Genomic DNA, 23,579 nt, shown 5'->3' on the forward strand with positions numbered 1-23,579 from the left:
TAATCCCAGCTACTTGGGGGGCAGAGGCAGGAGAATCGCTTGAACCCATGAGTCGGAGGTTGTAGTGAGCTGAGATTGCACCATTGCACTCCAGCCTGGTTGACAGAGCACGACTCCATCTCAAAAAAAAAAAAAAAAAAGCAGAGTGAAGTGAATGAAGACACTCCACAATTTTCCTTCTGATTTTAGCTCCTTCTTTGAACATTCAACAAATAGTCTTTTTTTTTTTTTTTTTTTTTTAGCATGTGGTAATAGTTCTCATTCAGTCACACACCTCTAAATATTTACATGTTTGTTGAAATGTTGGGTAGGGATGAAAAACTCTGGAAGCAGAGAGCTTCCTGTGCTGGAGTGGAAGGCAGCTGTGTGAGTTCCAGAGTGGGACAGGGTGCAATGTTTAAAGAAGTCTGCTGGTGCTGGAGTGGAACAGGGTGCAAGGTTTAAGGAAGCCCACTGGTGCTGGAGTAGTTCCACATTGGCTTTATTTTTTTTTTTAACCTGTCTTTGTGTCAAAATGAGAGTTCATGTTCCTCTTTTTAAAACATGCAGTTTGAGTGTTGTGTTTTTGATGTCCAAGTAGCATGAATAATGTATGTTTTTCATCTGAAATCTTGTGAATGTATGAAATGTATCGCTCTTAAAAGACTGTGAAGTTCCTATTTTAAGTTCTTTTTTTAAAAGCTGTTCTTTTTTTTTTTTTTTTTGAGATGGAGTTTCTCTCTTGTTACCCAGGCTGGAGTGCAATGGCGTGATCTCGGCTCACCACAACCTCCGCCTCCTGGGTTCAGGCAATTCTCCTGCCTCAGCCTCCTGAGTAGCTGGGATTACAGGCACGCGCCAGCATGCCCAGATAATTTTTTGTATTTTTAGTAGTGACGGGGTTTCACCATGTTGACCAGGATGGTCTCGATCTCTTGACCTCGTGATCCACCCGCCTCAGCCTCCCAAAGTGCTGGGATTACAGACGTGAGCCACCGTGCCCGGCCTAAAAGCTGTTCTTTAATACAGTAAATGGTGCTGCGTAAAGGAAACAGGTAGGGTGTGTTGTGTAGTGTTTTAACCAGGCACTTTTCTCTCAGAGAGTATCAAAACCTGTTTACATAAGGCCCAGGATGGGAAGGAGATCCAGACATAAGCCACCAGCCTCAATCCAGGGATGGAAAGAAAGTCTCTTCTCTTTCCATCCCTGGATTTTTTTGTATTTAACATTGTTTCTTTTAGCTTTATTTTTCTTATAAAAGTAATATATCATTATAAAAAAATTAAACACTACAGAAAAATATTAAGAAGAAAAACATTCACACTGGAAAGTTTTTTTACCATGAAGATAGAACCCAAAAAGGTAAGTGGTTAAAATTTCACCAGCAATTAATCATGTTGAGAATAAGGCCAGGTGAGGTGGCTTGTGCCTGTAATGCCAGTACTTTGGGAGGTTAAGGTGGGCGGATCACCTGAATTTGGGAGTTTGAGATCAGCCTGGCTAACATGGTGAAACCCCATCTCTACTAAAAATAATGAATTAGCAGAGTGTGTTGGCATGTACCTGTAATTCCAGCTACTCAGGAGGCTGAGGCAGGAGAATTGCTTGAACGAGCTACTCAGGAGGCAGAAGTTGCAGTGAGCCAAGATTGCACCATTGCTCTCCAGCCTGGGTGACGAGTGAAACTCGGTCTGAAAAATAAATAAATAAATAAATATGGCTCACGCCTGTAATCCCAGCACTTTGAGAGGATGAGGTGGGTGGATCAAGAAATCGAGACCATCCTGGTCAACATGGTGAAACCCTGTCTCTACTAAAAATACAAAAAAATTAGCTGGGCATGGTGGCGCATGCCTGTAATCCCAGCTACTCAGGAGGCTGAGGCAGAAAAATTGCCTGAACCCAGAAGGCGGAGGTTGTGGTAAGCCGAGATCGAGCCATTGCACTCCAGTCTGGGTAACAAGAGTGAAACTCTTGTCTCAAGAATAAATAAATATATATATATGAAGTATTGACAATGGGAGATTATAGAATTAACATAAGACAAAAGTTTGCCAAATTGCAGGGTCTTTATTTTTGGCGACCACAGAGGACACGTCTCTCCAACCCATGGCCCCGAAGGAAGGGTGACAAAACTCTTATACCCCTAAACCACCCCGGGGGTGGGGGTGAAGGGATTCAGACATTCTTAGGGCCAGGGGATTCCGTAAATCACCTCCCGGGCAGAGAGGAGGGAGCGGGTCTCCGGACATTCCAAGGGCTAGGGAACTTGTCACTTCGATTGTTACCTAAGTGCACAGATCTTAGTTCGCAGGAGCCAGGATGGAGTTAACCTGGGCTGCTTATTCTGGTCATTACTGGTAAGCAAAGGCCAGCAATTCTGGCAGTTACTGATAAGAAAAGGTAAGCAGCTTTACATAGTGAGCACTTTGCAGAGCAAACTAGCAGTTTTATTTACAGAAGCCAAGGCCAGTAGTTATTGTGAGGAGAATGGGGCAACCGTTACAACTTATTTTTGGAAAACAGCTTTGTCTTTTATAAAATGGCAATGCTCAGTTTCCAGCTATAGCATATATATATATATATATATAGAGAGAGAGAGAGAGAGAGAGAATATGAGAGAGAGACACTACAACAGTGAGGGCATGTGCTAGGAATCAGTGCACTAAGGATATGGAAGATATCAATGTTTTACACCTAATGTGTGAACACCAGTGTGAACTTTTCAGATACTTTCACCCTGGGTATCCCATTCTTAGCACCTCAGTCCCACTCTTTGCTAGTCATTGGCTTCCTGATACCCCTTCAGTATAGGTTGAGTGTCCCTAATCCAAAAATTCCAAATCCAAAATGCTCCAAAACCCAAAAGTTTTTGAATGCTGACATGATGCCACCAGTGGAAAATTCCACATGAGTACTTAATACAAACTTTGTTTCATGTGCAAAATTATGGAAAACTGCTTAAAATTACCTTCAGGCTGTGTTTATAAGGTATATATGAAATTGGTGTTATGATGTATATGTTTTCTCTTTTTGTTCCTGGCTCAACTCCCATAGTCCTTGTTACAGAAGTGAGCCACCTTACTTGGCTCAATTTTTCTTTTTTTTTACTCTTTATTTTTTCAGGAGTTTTGCTCTTGTTGCCCAGGCTGGAGTGCAATAGCATGATCTTGGCTCGCCCCTGCCTCCTGACTTTAAGTGATTGTCTTGCCTCAGCTTCTCGAGTAGCTAGAATTATATGCATGTGCCACCACTCCCGGCTAACTTTGTATTTTTAGCAGAGATGGGGTTTCTCCATGTTGGTCAGGCTGGTCTCGAAATCCCAACCTCAGGTGATCCACCTGCCTCAGTCAGCCTCCCAGAGTGCTGGGATTGCAGGTGTGAGCCACTGTGCCTGGCAATTTTTTTTTTTTTTTTTTTGTATATGGATGAGAGGTTTCAAGGTTTCTGTGTTGCCAAGGCTGGCCTTGAACAACTAGCCTCATCTCATGCTCCAGGACAACAGGCCTGAGCCACCATGGCTCCCTGCCTGGCTAATTTGTAAGTTTTTTGTAGAGGTGGGGTCTTGCTGTGTTGCCCAGGCTAGTCTTGAACTCCTGGGCTCAAGCAATCCTCCCACCTTGGCCTCCCAAAACCCTGGGAATATAGCCCTCATTTTAGGGTATGGTGGGACCACCCCATACCCTGGGGGAAGGAATGGTGACATAATGAAGCCTCATTAAAACCCATGAGGATGGCCAGGCACAGTGGCTCACGCCTGTAATCCCAGCACTTTGGGAGGCCAAGGCGGGCAGATCACGAGGTCAAGAGATCAAGACCATCCTGGCCAACATGGTGAAACCCCGTCTCTACTAAAAATTCAAAAAAATTAGCTGGGCATGGTGGCACACGCCTGTAGTCCTAACTACTGAGGAGGCTGAGGCAGGAGAATTGCTTGAACCCAGGAGGCAGAGGTTGCAGTGAGCCAAGGTTGTGCCTCTGCGTTCCAGCCTGGCTCCTGGTGATGAAGTGAGACTCTGTCTCAAAAACAACAACAACAAAACAACCCACGAGGACTGTAGAGAGCATCAGGATACCTGAACATGTAGAGGTTCCTGGAGGGTGGTGCACCCAGGGAGGGGATGGAAACTGCATCTCTTACCCCATTCCTTGGCCTATGCATCTCTTCAGCTGTATTCTTTGTAATATCCTTTATGATAAACCTGGCAGCCCGGGTGCGGTGGGTTACACATATAATCTCAGCATGTTGTGAGGCTGAGGTAGAAGGATTGCTTGAGCCCAGGAGTTCAAGACCAGCCTGGGCATTATACTGAGACCCCTTCTCTACTAGAAAAAAAAAAAAAAGCCAGAAATGGTGGTGAATGCCTGCAGTGCCAGCTGCTCAGTTTGCACTCTAGCCTGGTTGACAGAGCAAGACCTTGTCTCAAGAAAAAAAAAAAAGAAAAAGACTGGTAAACATGTTTCTCGGAATTCCGTGGGCCACTCCAGCAAATTAATCAAACCCAAAGAGGGTTGTGGGAACCCCAACTTGAAGCTGGTTGGTCAGAAGTTCTGGAGACCCAGACTTGCTATTGGTGTGGGGGTGGGGCCAAGTCCTGAGGACTGAGCCCTCAACCTGCAGGATCTGGTATTATTTCCAGACAGATGGTGTTGGAAGTGAATTAGAGGACACCTAGTTGGTGTTCAATGCAGAATAGATTGCTTGCTTCTGGCAGGGAGAAATCTACACATTTGGACACAAAAGTGTTCTGTGTTGGTATTATGTTAGTATGAAATCTAGAAGAGAAACGCAGTGTGAGACTTTTTCTGAAACAGAAAGTTTAATGAATTTTGCCTTTTGTTGGAAATAGATGCTTGGTGTCTCAAAGAAAAATTATCACTGAGACAAAGGATCTCTCAGCAAGCAATTTTTACTTCCTGGACTGCAGGAAGGGTACTCTCACTAGCCGTTTTGTCACAATAATACAACGAACAAAGGAAAAGTAGACATATTTATCCCTTATGTATTTGGGGTCCTTACTGCTGTATCTGACCTCCGTTGGCTGGAGCCAGATCTCACAATCTAAACTAAAACCCAATTGGCTAACAACTTAAAACTCTTCTAAACAGGTAAAAGCAATAACGAGCACAGATATCTTGGTTAAAGTACAAGGACATAGAACGTATCAAGTGCCTGTAAGCATGGCATGTCTAACAGCTACATAGGATAGGGCTACACAAAGTTATTAGCACACTTATGATTTATTCTTTAACAAGAAAGGAGTCTGGGCGCAGTGGCTCACGCCTGTAATCCCAGCACTTTGGGAGGCCGAGGCGGGTGGATCACGAGGTCGAGAGATCGAGACCATCCTGGTCAACATGGTGAAACCCCGTCTCTACTAAAAAAATACAAAAAAAAAAAAAAATTAGCTGGGCATGGTGGCACGTGTCTGTAATCCCAGCTACTCAGGAGGCTGAGGCAGGAGAATTGCCTGAACCCAGGAGGTGGAGGTTGCGGTGAGCCGAGATCGTGCCATTGCACTCCAGCCTGGGTAACAAGAGCGAAACTCTGTCTCAAAAAAAAAACAAGAAAGGAAACTTTAAAGGGGAACTTTTCTACTTCCCACACCTTTAGACTTGGGTCCCATCCTCAAGATACCTCATTATATATATGCATATATTCCAAAATACACACCAAAAAAATCTGAAATCAGAAACACCTCCAGCCCCAAGCATTTCCAATAAGGGATACTCAACTTGTTTTTCCCCTTTCTTTCTGCACACTACCTGCCCCAACAAAACATTTTCCTGCTCCCACCCATCACCACACACACCCAATAATTCATTGGCAGGTCACAGAAAAATGAGGTACACATATGATGGTCATGAGAAGGACTGGGCAGTAGCACTGGATATAGGAGAGGGAGAAAAACCCACAAAACGTGTTCAAAACTCAAAACATGAAACCGCAGGAAAATAATAAGTCTGCTTGACATACAAACTAATGTCAATAGGCTCTCTCCCTGTCTGTCAGATGGAAAAACATGAAAGGTTGTTTCGTTCTGGTTGGGAAAATTTGAATCCTAGAGGCCTGGGGCTGGACCCACAAATGTTAATAACAGCTGAGGTTACTGAAAAACTGGGAGGAAGTCCTGCTGATCCATTTCATCTTAAGTTGGAGGAGAGTTAATCTGGCAAAGGACATTTTAGCAATTTGCTTGATGGGGAGTGACATGAGATGGTGGTTCTTCCCTTGTAGGAGTGTGTTCATTACCTAGGCCCAACCCAAGAATTTCGAGAACCCTTGCTATAGCTATCCCATGCTCAGAAACTTCAGATAGAAACTGTGGTAAGGGCTCGTATTAGTCTGTTCTCATGCTGTTATGAAGGAATACCCAACACTGGGTAATTTATAAAGAAGAGGTTTAATTGACACAGTTCCACATGGCTGGGAAGGCCTCAGGAAACTTATAACTTTGGCAGAAGGCACCCTTCACAGGGCGCCAGGAGAGATGCCAGATGCTTATAAAACCATCAGATCTCTTGTTTATACCCATTACTGGAGATAGGAAAAAAAAAAAAAAACCATCAGATCTCATGAGAACTCAGTCACTATCATGAGAACAGCATAGGGGAAAACACTCCCATGATTCAGTCACCTCCTACCAGATCCCTCCCATGACATGTGGAGATTATGGGGATTACAATTCAAGATGTGATTTGTGTGGAGACACAGCTAAACCATATCAGGGCTGTCCCAGCAGGTCTGGGTTACCCTGTCCTGGAGCAACTCCCGGCAGTAGGGAGGATTTTGAGAGGGTCTGATGTGCCTCTGAGGCAACTGTTTTCTAAATACTGGTTTATACTTGGCAGACTTCAGGACTTCCACTCCTCTGATAGATGCAGAAAGCAGATCCCTCTGGAACAGACTCCAGTGATGGAAGTAAATGTATATCCAGGGGATATTGGCCAGCTTAAGTATGGCACTCCTAACTAAGCCATTAAAAAGGATAGTGGGCCAGTTGCTATGGCTCAGGTCTGCAATCTCAGCGTTTTGGGAGGCTGAGGCTAGAGAATCACTGGAGGACAGGAGTTTGAGACCAGCTTCAGCAATACAGTGAGACCTCCATCTACCAAAAAAAAAAAAGATTACAAGGGTAGGTCAGAGGTTTATTGATCTTTCCAAGAGGGAGAGTAAGAGTAGCCACATTCTTCCTTTTTTTTTTTGAGAGAGAGAGTCTCGTTCTGTTGCTGAGACTGGAGTGTAGTGGCACGATCTTGGCTCTCTGCAATCTCCCCCTCCTGGTTCAAGCAATTCTCCTGCCTCAGCCTCCCAAGTAGCTGAGATTACAGGTGCCCACTACCAGGCCTAATTTTTATATTTTTCACAGAGACAGGATTTCACCATGTTGGCCAGGCTGGTCTCAAACTCCTGAACTCAAGTGATCTGCTCACCTTGGCCTCTCAAAGTGCTGGGATTACAGGCGTGAGCCACCATACCTGGCCAAAAATTTTATTTTTTAAATTGTAATAGAGACAGGGTCTTGCCATGTTGCCCAGACTGGTTTTGAACACCTGGGTTAGGGCAGTCCTCCTGCCTTGGCCTCCAAAAGTGCTGAGATTATAGATAGGTATGCATCAGCACACCCAGCTTTATGTTTATTTTTCTTATATTTTTTTGTTTGTTTCTGTTTTTTGTTTGTTTGCCTTCCTTCCTACCTTCTTTCCTCCTTCCTTCATTCCTTTCCTCTCTTTCTTCCTTTCCTTCTTTCTTTCATCTTTCTTTCTCTTTCTCCTTCCTCTTTGTTTCTCTTTCTCTTTCTTTCTTTCTTTCCTTCCTTCTTTCTTTCCCTTCCTTCCTTCCTCTGTCTGTCTGTCTGTCTGTCTGTCTGTCTGTCTGTGTCTGTCTTGCTCTTGTCACCCAGGATGGAGTGCAATGGCACGATCTGGATTCACTGCAACCTCCGCCTCCTGGGTTCAAGTGATTCTCCTGCCTCAGCCTCCGGAGTAGCTGGGATTACAGGCAACCACCAACACGCCCAGCTAATTTTTGTTTTTAGCAGATGTGGGGATTCCACAATGTTGGCCAGGCGTGGGATTACAGGTGTGAGGCATCGCGCCCGACGGGAGGCTTTCTTATTCAGGTATCGCCAACACCTAGGGCAGTGCCTGGCATACAGTAGGTAATGAATGGAGTATTTGATGAGCACATGCTACATGATGTAGTGCCGATGGAAGTGGAGTCAGATGGCCGCCTGCCGCTGCGGCGGAATTCCCGTGTGGCCTTCTCCCCGCAGGGCCTTTGTGTCCCCTAGCAGTTTGGATTCTCTGGCCGGCGGGGCCATCGTGCCGCCGGTGGCCTCTGGGGGCGCTGGTGCCCTCTCGCCCCGCCCCTTCCCCAGCCGGTCGGCCCCCGGCTAGAGAAGCCCGAGCCCGCGGTGTCCGACCCAGTCGCCAGGAGCCAAATCCGGCTCCGCAGCGCGCCATGGCTTGCTACATCTACCAGCTGCCCTCCTGGGTGCTGGACGACCTGTGCCGCAACATGGACACGCTCAGCGAGTGGGACTGGATGGAGTTCGGTGAGTGCAGCCCTGGGCGGGGAGGGGCCAGGGCGACTGAGGACCCCAGCGATCCCGGCTACAGCCGGCGGCCAAGCCCCCTCGGGCACCTGGGTTAAGCGGGTCCCGATCCGAGTGGTCTCTGAGGACATCTATCGGGAGCTCTGTCGCTGATCAGGGGCCGCTGCCACTGCGCCCTGAGTCCGAGTTCAGAGAAGGGTCGGTGCGGGAGCCCTCCTGTCACCGCTGCTGGCTCGGCAACGGCCCCAGATCGTCCACCCAGCCCACAACGCAGCCTGGACCTAGTCCTGCAGACAGCGCTGGCAAGTGCGCGGGGGCTTGGTGGCCGAGTCGCAGAGGGACTCCCACCTGGGCCCCGGGACACACGGTGCTGTCACTCCCTGATGTGTGTGTGTGTGTGTGTTTAGTTTTAGTGTATATTAGAAGGATCTATTATTTAACACACATGTGTTTGTGTGTCTGTGTGTATGAATATGTGTATATATATATATATATATAATTTTGAAACAGAGTCTGGCTCTGTTGCCCAGGCTGGAGTGCAATGGCACAAACTTGGCTCACTGCAACCTTCACCTCTCGGGTTCAAGCGATTCTCCTGCCTCAGCCTCCTGAGTAGCTGGGGTTACAGGCGTGTGCCTCCACACTGGACTAATTTTTGTATTTTTAGTAGAGACAGGGTTTCACCCTGTTGGCCAGGCTGGTCTCAAATTCCTGACCTCAGGTGATCCGCCCATCTCAGCCTCCCAAAGTGCTGGTATTATAGGATTATAGGTATGAGCCACCATGCCTGGCCTTATTGTCACCTTTTTGATGGTAGTCACCCGAGCCGGTGTGAAGTGGCATTTTACTGTGCTTGGATTTGCCTTTCCCTAATGATTAATGCTGGGGAGCATCTTTTCCTGTGCTTATTGGCCATGTGCACATCTTTTTTTTTTTTTTGAGACAGAGTCTTCTGTCGCCCAGGCTGAAGTACAGTGGCATGATCTCGGCTCACTGCAACCTCCACCTCCTGGGTTCAAGCAGTTCTCTTGTCACAGCCTCCTGAATAACTGGGATCACAGGCAGTTGCCACCACGCCAGGCTAATTTTTTATTTTTAGTAGAGACAGGGTTTCACCATGTTGGTCAGGCTGGTCTCAAAACTGCTGACTTCAGGTGATCCACCCGCCTTGGCCTCCCAAAGTGCTGGGATTACAGGTGTCAGCCACCGCACCCTGCTGCACATCTTTGGAGAATACCTGTTCAAGCCTTCCCACTGGGAAGAATATGTTCTATACACCTTGCCAGACCTGTCAGTTCTGACACATCTGCCCAGTGCTGGCCTCTCTGACTTCCTCTCCTTCCACACCCAGTGTCACTCCTCGGCTTCAGCCATACTGATGTCCCTGGGCCAGACACAGGTCCTCTGCATGTGCTGTTCCCTCCACTTGGGACGCTCTTCTCCTGTGTTACCCGGGGCTGGCTTTCTGGTCTGCTAGTTTCCTCCTGCTGTAGTTACAGATTACTACAAAGTTTGTGGCCTATAACCCCACAAGTTTATTGTCTCAGCATTCTGGAGGTCAGAGTCCTAACTCAGGGCGGCTCTAGGCGGGAGTGGGTCTCCTTACCTTGACTGGCTTCCTGAGGCCTGCAGCATCCCATGGCTTGTGGCCCCTTCCTCCATCTTCAAGGCCACTGGTGTAGTGTCATCACATCTGTCTCTGTGACCCCTGCTTCTGCCATCATCTCTTCTCTGAATCTGATGTTCCTGCCTCCCCCTTACAGGGACCCTGGTAATTACCATGGCCACACCCAGAGAATCCAGGATAATCTCATCTCAGAATCCTTAGTTTAATCTAATCTGCAAAGTCCCTTTTGCCACATAAGGTACCATATTCACAGGTCTCGGGGCTTAGGATGTGAATGTTTTCCAAGGGTTTTATTCGGTCTGTCATAATCCTTCAGGGAAGCTCCCATGGCACCTCCTTTCCTGCCCCCTGTTCCCCTCTAGCCCATCACCGTGTTTCATTTTCCTCATTCCACTTCACAGCCTTTGATGTCCCCTCGTTCCTTAATTGTTTCCACCTGTCTCCCTGTGGAGTGGAAGCACCATGTGGGTAGGGGCCTTACCTGTCTAGTTTTTCACTACTGTATTCCCAGAGCCTGGGACAGTGCCTGGTTAGAGGGCAGGTGCCAGGCCTCGGTGTGGTGAGGATGTGGGCTGCCCACTCTCAGCCATTGGAGCTGGCTTGGAGCCTCTGGTCAGCCTGCTTCCGACATTGGATCAGAGGCTGTGGGGCTGGAGCCAGCTGTGCCCCCAGCCTGCTGCTCCGCGCCCAGTCCCAGTGCTCTGGTTCCCTCTTTAGCCAAATGAACAAGTGACTATGATTGTCCCTTCAGTCCTAAAAAGTCTGGGGGTCATTTTAGAAAGAAGATGGTTCTTTGGAGCTGATGGTGGTACTGGAAGAGGGTAGAGAGAACACTACAGTGATTCAAAAGATTCCGCAGCCACAGACAGGCACACGCTCTTTCCGACATGACCCTTGTTGGCAGATAATCAGGCCACCCCTGGTTCTTGTCCCGTGATGGCAGCTGCCTCTGTTGGGATTTGCCTTAGCCTTTGTAAAATGGGCTTCCTACTACAGCTTCAGCCCCAGGCACGTGCAGATGGGCTCCACGCAGGGGCTCCTCTGTGACCGCTCCCTGTCTCATTCACTCATGTATGTACCAGCCTCTGTGCACAGCCCTGCTTTGCCCCTGCCTGGCTATGTGACGTCAGTGAGGTGACTGCCTCTCTCTGAGCCTTTAGTTTCCTCATCCATGAAGCACCTTCACAGAGTTGCTGAGAGGCTTAGGAGACTCAGCCGGTTGAAAAGGGTCAAGTTAGGGTTTTCCTCATCCCCCACTCAGGGAGGGTGTGGTTAGTCTGGAGAAAGGGCATTTGATTCTAAGATGGGGCATTTCAGGAGGCTGTGCCATCTCTGCTCTGGAGGACTTTGAAGATAGGCAAGGTTTTCTACTGCCTCGGGTGAACTCCTGCAGGATTCAGGAGCTCAAGAATGATAGTCCCTGTACTGTTAACCACTGGGGATAAAAACATTCTCAGGCTGGATGCCATGGCTCACACCTGTCATTTCAGCACTTTGGGAGGCTGAGGTGGGAAAATCTCTTGAAGCCAGGAGTTTGAGACCAGCCTGGGCAATGTAGTGAGACCTTGTCTCCTAAATATAAAAAATAGGCCAAGTGTGATGGCTCACACCTGTAGTCCCAACACTTTGGGAGGCCTAGGTGGGGGGATCACTTGAGGTCAGGAGTTCGAGACTAGCCCGGCCAACATGGTGAAACTGTCTCTACTAAAAATACAAAAATTGGCTGGGTGCGGTGGCTCATGCCTGTAATCCCAGTACTTCGGAAGGACAAGGTGGGCAGATTGACTGAGCCTAGGAGTTCAAGACAAGCCTTGGCAACGTGGTGAAACCCCGTCTCTACTAAAATTAAAAAAAAAAAAAAAAAAATTAGCCAGGAGTGTCAGCGTGCATCTGTAGTACCAGCTACTCAGGAGGCTGAGGCAGGAGAATTGCAAGAACCTGGCAGGCAGAGGTTGCAGTGAGCAGAGATTGTGCTACCATGCTCCAGCCTGGGCAACAGAGCGAGACTCCATTGCAAAAAAAAAAAAAAAAAAAAATTAGCTGAGACTGGAGGAGTGGTGGCACATGCCTGTAGAGTCCCAGCTACTCAGGAGGCTAATGCAGGAGAATCGCTTGAACCCAGAAGGCGGAGGTTGCAGTGAGCCCAGATCGCGCCACTGCACTCCAGCCTTGGCAACATAGAGCCACTCCGTCTTAAAATAAATAATAAAATAATAAATAAATAAACAGGTTTTCTTTATTTGAGATGGAGTACTGCTCTGCCACCCAGGCTGGAGTGCAGTGGCGCAATCTCAGCTCATGGCAACCTCCGCCTCCCAGGTTCAAGCAATTCCCCTGCCTCAGCTTCCTGAGTAGCTGAGGTGCATGCCACCCCGCCTGGCTAGTTTTTGTATTTTTAGTAGAGATGGTCTGGGTGTGGTGGCTCATGCGTGGATCACAAGATCAGGAGTTTGAGACCAGCTTGACCAACAAGGTGAAACCCTGTCTCTACAAAATACAAAATTAGCTGGGCATGGTAGTGTGTGCCTATAATCCCAGCTACTCAGGAGGCTGAGTCAGGAGAATCGCTTGAACCTAGGAGGTGGAGGTTGCAGTGCACCGAGATCACGCCACTGCACTCTAGACTGAGTGACAGAGCGAGACTCCATCTCAAAAAAAAAAAAAGTAGAGACAGGCCTCAAGTGATCTGCCTGCGTCGTTCTCCCAAAGCGCTAAGATTACAGGCATGAGCCACTGTACCTGGCCACGAAACAAGTTTTCATAGAGTGTAGATAGTTTAACACTTACAGCTAACACTTATATCATGTTTATTGTGTGTCAAACACTGTTCGAAGTGCTTCTGTACATATAGCTATAACTCATCTAATCCTTACAACAATCTCTGAGGCAGGTGCTACTGTTATTCTTGTTTGACACATGAGGAAACTGAGGTTCAGGGAGAGATGACCAGGCCTTCTCTAAACACATACCAAGTAAGCAGCAGAGACAGGATTTGAACCCAGGCCCCGAATCCCAAGATCTGGCCTCTGAACAACCACTGCTGTCCTGCTGACCTTCGTACATGTTTTCATATCTGTAGAAAAAGTCTGGAAGATTAGACACCAAAATATAACTGGTGGTTTCCTTGGGGTCCTCCAAGTGGGAGGATCATGGGGACTTTGATTTTGTTTCCCAAATGTTGTACGATGACCAGGTGTTATTACCTGTCCATGTTGAGAAAAAGCTGTGGACTTAGCAGGAGGCCTCGGTAGTGACTCATCCCCTCAAGATCTCTATTGTGTCCTGACCCTGTTTAAAGGGTCTGGTTGAGGCTGGGTACAGTGGCTCATGACTGTAATCCCAGCACTTTGAAGGGCTGAGGAGAGTGGATCACTTGAGGTCAGGAGTTTGAGACCAGCCTGGCCAACATGGTGAAACCCTGTCTACTAAAAATACCAAAAAATTAGCTGAGAGTGGTGGCACATGCCCTGGCTACTTGGGAGGCTGAGGCAGGAGAACCGCTTGAACCCGGGAGGTGTAGGCTGCAGTGAACCGAGATCATGCCACTTCACTCCAGCCTGGGCAACAGAGCAAGACTCCGTCTCAAAAAGAATAAATAAAATAAATAAAGGGTCTGGTTAAATGCTGATTGGTTAACACCTTAAGATATGGCACTGTCATGGAACAAAAATGTCTAAATTGAAAGGCAACTCAGAGTTTAATTCCTCTTTCTCTTGTATTATCATCACGAGTAAGGAAAGTTCAGCCCACGGAGGGTCAGGCTGTGGCTGAGTTCCTGCCACCACCGGCCACCAGTGGTGGCCCTGGGCTTCTGTTTCCCCATTACATCATGCTGCCTCACAAGGGGCGTGTGTGGATGAACACTGCTTTGTAGGGGGAGATGGTCCTTCCTTTTCCCTCCATTCCCTTCTCTGTTTTGCTGGAAGCAGTCCCTGACCCAGCTGACATCACTTCCCACTGACAGGCATCTAGCCTGGAGTTTCCAGTGACGTAGCAATTTAGAAACTTTCCATCCTAACGGGGCACTTCTCCTGGAGGCTTTCTGTGTGCAGAAGGCTGTCACCAGCCCATTTTGTCCAAAGGGTAGGGGATTGTGCAATCTGGTCACAGCACTCCCTGGCTCTGAAATCTTCTGTGGTGCCCCGCAACTCTTAGAATCAAGTCCAAACTCTAAAGCCGGACATTTGCTTGAGAGTCTTAGTTATATGGTCCTGCGCTTCATCTCTTGCTTTTCCTTCTACTTGGCCCACCTTTGTTTATATTTTCTTTGTTTGTTTGTTTGAGATGGAGTCTTGCTCTGTCACCCAGGCTGGAGTACAATGGCATGATCTGAGCTCACTACAACCTCTGCCTCCTGGGTTCAAGTGATTCTCCTGCCTCAGTCTCCCAAGTAACTGGGAGTACAAACATGTACCACCACACCTGGCTAATTTTTGTATTTTGGGTAGAGGTGGGTTTCACTATATTGGCCAGGCTGGTCTCGAACTCCTGCCCTCAGTTGATCCACCCACCACAGCCTCCCAAAGTGCTGAGATTACAGGCATGAGCCACCACACCTGGCGTATTTATTTTTTATTTTAAATATTTATTTATTTATTTATTTTTTGTGAGCTATCACCCAGGTTGGAGTGCAGTGACACAATCTTGGCTCACCGAAACTTCCGGCCTTCCAGGTTCAAGTGATTCTCATGCCTCAGCCTCCTGAGTAGTTGGAACTACAGGCATGAGCCACCGTGCCTGGCCTCAATTTTTAAATGTTTTTATGAAGAGCTTGTAACAGTTCAGAAGATGCCTATAGTATTTATTTATTTATTTTTTTTTTTTGAGACAGAGTCTCCCTTTGTTGCCTAGGCTAGAGTGCAGTGGTACAATCTTGGCTCACTGCAACCTCCACTTCCTGGGTTCAAACGATTCTCTGGCCTCAGCCTTTCAAGTAGCTGGGATTACAGGGGTGTACCGCCACGTCCAGCTAATTTTTATATTTTTAGTAGAGGCAAGGTTTCACCATGTTGGCCGGGCTGGTCTCGAGCTCCTGAACTTAGGTGATCTACTTGCCTCGGCCTCCCAAAGTGCTGGGATTACAAGAGTGAGCCTAGTCCCTATGGCATAATGTTTTTTTTTTTTTAAACTCCCTTCTTACCCTCTTTTTAAAAAAAATTTATTATTATTTTTTTAAAGACGAGGTTTCACCATGTTGATCAGGCTGGTCTTGAACTCCCCGCCTCAGGTGATCCACCCGCCTTGGCCTCCAAAGTGCTTGGATTACAGGCGTGAGCCACCACGCCCAGCCGGCATAATGTTAATAAATAAGACCAGGATGCAGAATCTCAGGTGAGTCACGGTGGCTCACACCTGCAATCCCAGCACTTTAGGAGGCTGAGGTGGAAGGATTGCTTGAGGCAAGGAGTGCAAGACCAGCCTGGGCAACTTAGTGAGAATCCATCTCTTAAAAAAGTACAAACTGTTACCTGCAGTGTGGCAACAACTGCATTCAAAGCCACATCTATGTAGAGGGGGTGATTTTTGGAAAGGGGAAGTACCCTAGTGGCCTTAGGGGGATTGTGGGTTGCTGTGTAACTTTTCCCCCAGTATTGTCCATGTTTTTTTGTTTTTTTTTTTTTTGGTGAACAACCACTAATTTTATGGTAAAACACAAAAAGAAAGAATGCATTATTTTTATTGTTACCAGAGGTAGCGCCCTGCAAGTTTTGACCCGTAGTTCAGAAGTGGCAAAGTGTTTTTGTATCCATGGCTTTCTTGATCCTTGTAATAGTTCTCTGAAGACAATGTGGCATAGGTTTGTGTTTTTTCATTCAATCATTCACATGGTATAGCTTTTTTTGTTTGTTTTTGGAGACGAGGTCTTGCTCTGTTGCCCTGGCTGGAGTGCAGTGACATCATCGTGGCTTGCTGCAGCCTCCAACTCTTGGGCTCAAGTGATCCTCCCATTTCAGCCTCCTGAGTAGCTGAGACTAAGATGCATGCCACCATGCTTAGCTACTTTGTTTACTTTTTTTAAAGACAGGGTTTTGCTATGTTGCCCAGGCTGGTCTTGAACTCTTCAGCTCCAGCAATCCCTCCTTGGCCTCCTAAAGTGTTGGAATTACAGGTGTGAGCCACTGCACCCAGCCTCACATGTTTGTTGAGTTCCCCTGACCAGGACTGGGACTTAGCTGAGAGGAATGAGATGCCCAGGGCAAAATGTAAGGAGGCTCGGATGCTCAGGGTCCTGCAGTGCCACCTGAAAGTCATCATCTCCTGCATTGTCCTTCCTTAGGTGCCTCACCTGACTCATGTCGTCCTGGCTCCGCCTCCACTCTGAGCCAAGCACTATTCTCAATTCTGGGGAACTAACAGTGAACCAAACAGGTAGCGCTCCCTGCCTATAGGGGCCTTCCATCTAGAAGGGGAGGCAGGCAGAGCTGATACTCACCGAGACTCCCCTGGGCATGCTGACTGCCCCAGGCATAGCAGAGCTAGTGCTCAAGGCTTGACCCTGCTGTCCCGTGGTCTTTCTCCTAAGTCTTGTGTGCTGGACCCCATGGGTGTCCAGCAGAGTCGGCATTGTAACTTGGGCCACCTGTGGACCTCAGCTTACCGTGGTGTTTCCAGTGTGGAGGGGGCATTTGAGGAGGATGTCCTGAAAAAACCCAGCTAGCGTGAGGACCTCTTCTGGAGGGACTGCCTCTTTGACTCTAAGCAGGGTCCTCTCCATCCGTTCCAGCCTCCTACGTGATCACAGACCTGACACAGCTGCGGAAGATCAAGTCCATGGAGCGGGTGCAGGGCGTGAGCATCACGAGGGAGCTGCTGTGGTGGTGGGGCATGCGGCAGGCCACAGTCCAGCAGCTCGTGGACCTCCTGTGCCGCCTGGAGCTCTACCGGGCTGCTCAGATCATCCTGAACTGTGAGTAACTCAGGGTCCTCCCTGGGTGGGGCCCATTACGCTCCTGAGCAGTTTCCATTCATGTGAGCTCTACTCTCTGGCCTTGACACTTTTTTCCTCTTTTAATTAAAAAAACTAATCTAATGAGTGAGTTTACGGTGCACCTAAGAAACTGATAACAGGCTGAGTGCTGTGGGTCACACTTGTAATTCCAGCATGTTGGGAGGCCAAGGTGGGTGAATCACCTGAGGTCAGGAATTTGAGACCATCCTGGCTAACATGGTGAAACTCCATCTCTACGAAAAGTACAAAATTAGCCAGGTGTGGTGGTGTGTGCCTGTAATCCCAGCTACCCAGGAGGCTGAGGCAGGAAAATCACTTGAACCCAGGAGGTGGAGGTTGCAGCGAGCTGGGATTGCGACACTGTACTTCAGCCTGGGTGACAAGACCAAGACTCCATCTCTTAAAAAAAAAAAAAAGGAAAGAAACTGATAACAATGGTTACCTGTGGCAGCCAGAGAACACAGTGTTGGAGGGAGACTTTACTGTAAATTGTTTCGTACCTTTTAAATTTGGGCTGTTTAAAAAATAAATACATTAGTTAATTTTAAAAACCTCAATAGCTATAACAGAAATTCAAAAAAGCCTGCAGTAAAAATGATTCATATTGTCCTCCTTTCCCCACTTTACATCCCAAGAAGTAATGACTGGTAACAATTTCTGGTTTGTCTTACTAGAAATTTTCTCTGCATGAGCAAGGATATTATGTATCTGCAATCCCTTTTTAAACAACTTTTGGGTTTTTTTTAGACAGAGTATTAGTCTGTTGCCTAGGCTGGAGAGCAGTAGTGTGATTAAAGCTCACTGCAGCCTTGATGTCCTGGGTTCAAATGATCCTCCTGCCTCAACTTCCTAATTGGGACTATAGGCACATGCCACCAGGCCTGCCTCATTTTTCATTTTGTTTGTAGAGATTGAGGCTGCTCTTGAACTCCTGGCCTCAAGTGATCCTGCTGCCTTGGCCTCCCAAAGTCCCGGGATTGCAGGCATAAGCCACCTCACCTGCCTGCAACCCCCTTTTGATACAGATACTATTGTGAATCTTGTTTTCACCTAGCAATAGACCTTGGGGACTGTTTCAGATTGACAATTGACACATTATTTCTAATAGCTACATTGTATTCCTTTGACAGATGTTCTATGATTTGTTTAGCTTGCCCCAATTGAGAGGTGTTTAGGTTCCTTCTAGTATTTTTTGGTTCCTTTTTTTTTGAGATGAAGTTTCTCTCTGTCACCCAGGCTGGAGTGCAGTGATGTGATCTCGGTTTACCGCAACCTCCACCTCCCATATTCAAGAGATTCTCCTGCCTCATCCTCCCAAGTAGCTGGGATTACAGGCATCTGCTACCAGGCCCAGCTTTTTTTTTTTTTTCTCCATATGGAGTCTTGCTCTGTCACCCAGGCTGGAGTGCAGTGGTGAGATCTTGGCTCACTGCAGCCTCCGCCTCCTGGGTTCAAGCGATTCTCTTGCTTCAGCTTCCTGAGTAGCTGGGATCACAGGCACCCACCACCATGCCCAGCTAATCGTTGCATTTTTAGTAGAGATGGTGTTTCACTGTGTTGGCCAAACTGGTCTCAAACTCCTGACCTCAAATGATCCACTCGCCTTGGCCTCCCAAAGTGCTGGAATTATAGGTGTAAGCCATCATGCCCAGCCAACTTTTCTTTTCTTTTTTTTCTTTTTTTGAGACAGAGTTTCGCTCTTGTTACCCAGGCTGGAGTGCAATGGTGCGATCTTGGCTCACCGCAACCTCCACCTCCTGGGTTCATGCAATTCTCCTGCCTCAGCATCCCGAGTAGCTGGGACTACAGGCATGTGCCACCATGCCCAGCTATTTTTTTTTTTTTTGCATTTTTAGTAGAGACGGGGTTTCACCATGTTGACCAGGATGGTCTCGATCTGTTGACCTCGTGATCCACCTGCCTCAGCCTCCCAAAGTGCTGGGATTACAGGCTTGAGCCACTGCGCCCGGCCCAACTTTTTGTATTTTAAGTAGAGATGGGGTTTCACCATATTGTCCAGGCTGGTCTTGAATTCCTGACTTCAGGTGATTTGCCCACGTTGACCTCCCAAAGTGCTGGGATTACAGGTGTGAGCCACCATGCCTGGCCATTTTTCTCTTCTGTATAGTGTCACGATACACTCCCTTGGACGTATAGAGCCTGTTTTGCACACATGTAAGTGTAGCCATTTTTTCAAATTTTAAGTGTTGATTGATATTGATATCAGTATTAATGAGCTACTGTCCTCTGAGAGAATAGGATCACGTGTCGTGGGGACATATTTAGCCGGTAGTACCTCCCTACCTTGAAGGGTGGCTGTGAAGTTGAAGAGCAGAATGTCAAGTACCTGGTGTTCAGCCAGTGCTCAGCAGAAGGCAGGGGGAAGAGGGGTCTGGCTACCCCCACCCCTCCTCACATCCCCAAAGAGACCCCCTCAGTGTGGGGCAGGGGGCTGGTCTTCTGCAGGTACTTAACTGAGCACCTACCTGGTGCTATCCTAAGTTCTGGAATATAGCACAGGCAAAGCAACTCTGCCCTCACAAGGGCACAGTCTTGTGAGGAGACAGTTAATGCACAGGAAAACAAGTAAAGCAATGGGCAGGCAAGATACAGTGACCAGACAGGGGAGCCTCCTAGGACAGGGGGTCAAAGAAGGCCAGTGTGAGGACATGAACCTGGAGGAATAGGAAGAAGACAGCCGTGTGACACGTTGGGTAAGAGCCCAGGAGAGAGGGGCCAGTATGTGCAAGGTGCCTGGGGAGCCAGTGGTAGGAGCCCCAGACACCCAGGGAAGAGCTGTCCTGTCTGGGATTCCTGAGCTGGGAACCACCTGGTTGGACCAGGATACCAGGGTCAGCACCTGCCTATCCCTCAGGTCTTCTGGAGTCAGAAGGCTTCCAGGAGGAGGGACTGGGAGCAAGGGCCTGAGGGTAGGGGCCTAGAGAGCGCCACCCTCTGGGATAAACTAGGAGAGCAGGGGATGCTGGGGAGGCCCTGCAGGTGGAGAGATCTAGAACTCCAGCCCAGGCTGGGCTTCTGGGGGCATCATGGGGCAGACCACATTAGGCACAGGGAGGCCAGTGGGGCAGCTACAGCATCTCCTTTCTTCAGCTGCCAAACGACTTTCAGGCCTTCCTGTCTGGGGCAGGGAATGGGGTGATCTGGTTCCCAATGTGAGTGACACTCCAGCATGACTCCCCTGTGTCCCCACATAGTGGTGGCTCCTGCTGAGTCATGGCCCTCCCCACCCTACGGACTTCTGCTGTCTAACTAAACCGACCTTCCTCCTCAGAGTGGAGGGGTCAGCTGCTCAGGCCACAGCCTACCCACTCCTGGAACCCACCTGAACCCCTCCCGGCCTGGTTCTCCTGAGCTGCCGCTGTTCCTCTCCTTACATTCCCCCTGCAAAAGTTGTCAGAATCAACGTGGAGTCATTTTGTGTTAAAAAAAAAAACAAAACAGGGGTCCAAAGTGGCTCCCGCCGGAGGTCATGGCGCTCGCGAAGGCGAGGTCATCAGTTCAAGGCTAACCTGAGCAACCTCATAAAGCTCAAACTGATTGGCAAAAAAACAAAACAAAACAAAACACTTGGCTAGGTGTGGTGGCTCACACCTGTAATCCTAGCACTTTGGGAGGCCGAGGTGGGCGGATCATTTGAGGTCAGGAGTTCAAAACCAGCCAGATCAACATGATGAAACCCTGTCTCTAGTAAAAATACAAAAAAATTAGCTGGGTATGGTGACACACACCTGTAATTCCAGCTACTCAGGAGGCTGAGACAGGAGAACTGCTTGAACCTGGGAGGCGGAGATTGCAGTGAGCTGAGAATGCACCAGTGCACTCCAGCCAGGGCGACAGAGTGAGACTCGGTCTCAAAAAAAACCAAAAAACAAAAAACAAAATAACCCTGACAAATAGAGCTGGGGAAGGCCATGAAGGAGGGCTGTCATGCATAAATGCCTGACAATAATAACTGTCACGGACGAGTCTATGAAAACCACAACCTTACATAAAGACCATCACAGCCACACAAAAAATACTTCTGGGAGGACATCTGTCCAGCAAATGCCTGCCTGACCCGGGAGACTGGTATCACCCTCGTTATCCAAGGACAATTACCTTCAAACAGTTACGTTATCCTCCTCAGTTTTTCTTTGAAAAACCTTTCTGGGGCCGGGCGCGGTGGCTCAAGCCTGTAATCCCAGCACTTTGGGAGGCCTAGGCGGGTAGATCACGAGGTCAACAGATCGAGACCATCCTGGTCAACATAGTGAAACCCTGTCTCTACTAAAATTACAAAAAATTAGCTGGGCATGATGGCGTGTGCCTGTAGTCCCAGCTACTCAGGAGGCTGAGGCAGGAGAATTGCCTGAACCCAGGAGGCGGAGGTCGCGGTGAGCTGAGATCGCACCATTGCACTCCAGCCTGGGTAACAACAGCGAAACTCCGTCTCAAAAAAAAAAAAGAAAAACCTTTCTGGATACCCTTAGTTTACTATGGCACGTGTATTCTCATTCCGATGCCCTATTCCTGAGTAAGCAACATTTTCTTGTAGAGACCCTCTCCTTGTTTGTAATTTAGGTTGATACCCTGAAGGCCAAATCCTCATTCTGGCCCGACAGAGAGGCCAGGTGGTTTCACAGTGCAGTGGTGGGCGGTGGGCCTGAGTTTTCAGTTCAGGCTCAGCCTTGGCTGTGTGGCTCTGGACAAGTCCCTTCCTTTCCCTGGGCCCTGGATGTCTTGACCCCATCGTTGTCCAGCTTAAGTGTAGTCAGGAGCAGGCGCAGGAGTTCCAGCAAAGTCCAGAGTGGAGAGGGCAGCCAGTGGGGTGGGGCTGGCACCAGACCCCGGTGTTGCCCCTGCAGCTCAGGCTCAGAGGTTGCAGGGGAGTCCCGAAGCCTGAAAGCAGAGAAGCACCAGGGCTTGAGACACAGCCTCTGGTTGGACACTCACCATTGATGTCAAAACCTGTTGACTAATCTCATACAGATTCTTAGCAATGTGAGGCCAACAAACAATAGAGTGTGAAATTTCCAGAAATACACTCATCTCAGTGTGATCCCTTTTTAGGGGAACACTGAGCACTTTTGAGGTGGTGACACTCCCCAAGGGTCTGCTCAAAGGAACCCCTTCTCCACCCAAGGAACCTGGCAAAGAATGGCCAAAGGGTGAAGGTCATACTCAAGAGTCTGGATCCAGAGCCATCCTGCTTAGCTTCTTTTTTTTGAGACAGAGTCTCACTCTGTCGCCCAGTCTGGAGTGCAGTGGAATGATCTTGGCTCACTGCAACCTCCACCTCCCGGGTTCAAGCAATTCTCCTGCCTCAACCTCCTGAGTAGCTGGGATTACAGGTGCCCGCCACTACACCCAGCTAATTTTTGTATTTTTAATAGAGACAGGGTTTCACCATGTTGGCCAAGCTGGTGTCTAGCTCCTGGCCTCAGGTGATCTGCCCACCTCGGCCTCTCAAGTGTGGGGATTACAGGCGTGCACCATCTCGCCTAGCAGTCCTACTTAGCTTCCACATGGGAGATTCAGCTGCACCAGTTGCCTCTGAGTGCAGTCCTTTGGTGTCAAGGAAACACTCGTGATACTTTTCCTGTTGGCCTCTGTTCTGCTTAGAACTTTACTCAAGATTGGTGGGATGAGGTGGCTCATGTCTATAATCCCAGCACTTTGGGAGGCCGAGGCGGGTGGATCACCTGTGGTTGAGAGTTCAAGACCAACCTGACCAACACGGAGAAACCCCATCTCTACTAAAAATACAAAAAAAATTGGTCGGGCATGGTTTCGCAGATCTGTAATCCCAGCTATTCAGAAGGCTGAGGCAGGAGAATTGCTTGAACCTGGGAGGCAGAGGTTGCAGAGTCTCAAAAAAAAAAAAAAAAAAAAAAAGAACTTTACTTAAGATCTGTGCTGTCCTGTTCTCCTTTCTTGTTCCCAGACCTCCTGTTTCTTCCTCTTAGCCTTGCTGATCAAAATTGCCTGAGGAAGAGTGATTAAGGCTGGTTTCCACATCCAGAAAATCCCTTCTGTTCTTTTGTTATGGGGGTCTGGTGGTGTGTTTCTATTGGTTTGAATTCTCAGGCAAGGCACTTCCCCTTTCTGTATCTTTTTTTTTTCATTAGAAAAAAAGTGCTGTAGCTGGCACGGTGGCTCACACCTGTAATCCCAGCACTTTGGGAGGCCGAGGCGGGTGGATCATGAGGTCAAGAGATCGAGACCATCCTGGTCAACATGGTGAAACCCCGTCTCTACTAAAAATACAAAAAATTAGTTGGGCATGGTGGTGCATGCCTGTAATCCCAGCTACTCAGGAGGCTGAGGCAGGAGAATTGCCTGAACCCTGGAGGCAGAGGTTGCGGTGAGCCGAGATCGCGCAACTGCACTCCAGCCTGGGTAACAAGAGCGAAACTCTGTCTCAAAAAAAAGAAAAGAAAAGAAAAGAAAAAAAGTGCTGTAAAT

General features: G+C 48.2%; 1 protein-coding gene across 12 annotated transcripts in view; it reads left to right on the forward strand.

Annotated features, from left to right (window-relative positions):
- The first annotated feature begins 8,408 nt into the window (after positions 1-8,408).
- The window catches only part of IRAK2 (interleukin 1 receptor associated kinase 2), a 72,479-nt gene continuing 57,308 nt past the window's right edge, over positions 8,409-23,579 (forward strand). For 8 of the 12 annotated variants that reach the window (XM_008982141.5, XM_008982142.5, XM_008982143.5 and 5 more), the window contains exons 1-2: positions 8,409-8,538; positions 16,890-17,072. In XM_008982141.5, the coding sequence (XP_008980389.1) occupies positions 8,445-8,538; positions 16,890-17,072 (277 nt within the window). In that variant the 5' untranslated portion in view covers positions 8,409-8,444. Of the gene's footprint in view, positions 8,539-15,374; positions 15,497-16,442; positions 16,535-16,889; positions 17,073-23,579 lie in introns of those variants that run through there. The other 4 variants (XM_035276274.3, XM_078351638.1, XM_078351640.1 and 1 more) reach the window with 2 other exon arrangements.

This window comes from Callithrix jacchus, chromosome 15 (genome assembly GCF_049354715.1).
Source record: "Callithrix jacchus isolate 240 chromosome 15, calJac240_pri, whole genome shotgun sequence".
Lineage (NCBI taxonomy): Eukaryota > Metazoa > Chordata > Mammalia > Primates > Cebidae > Callithrix > Callithrix jacchus.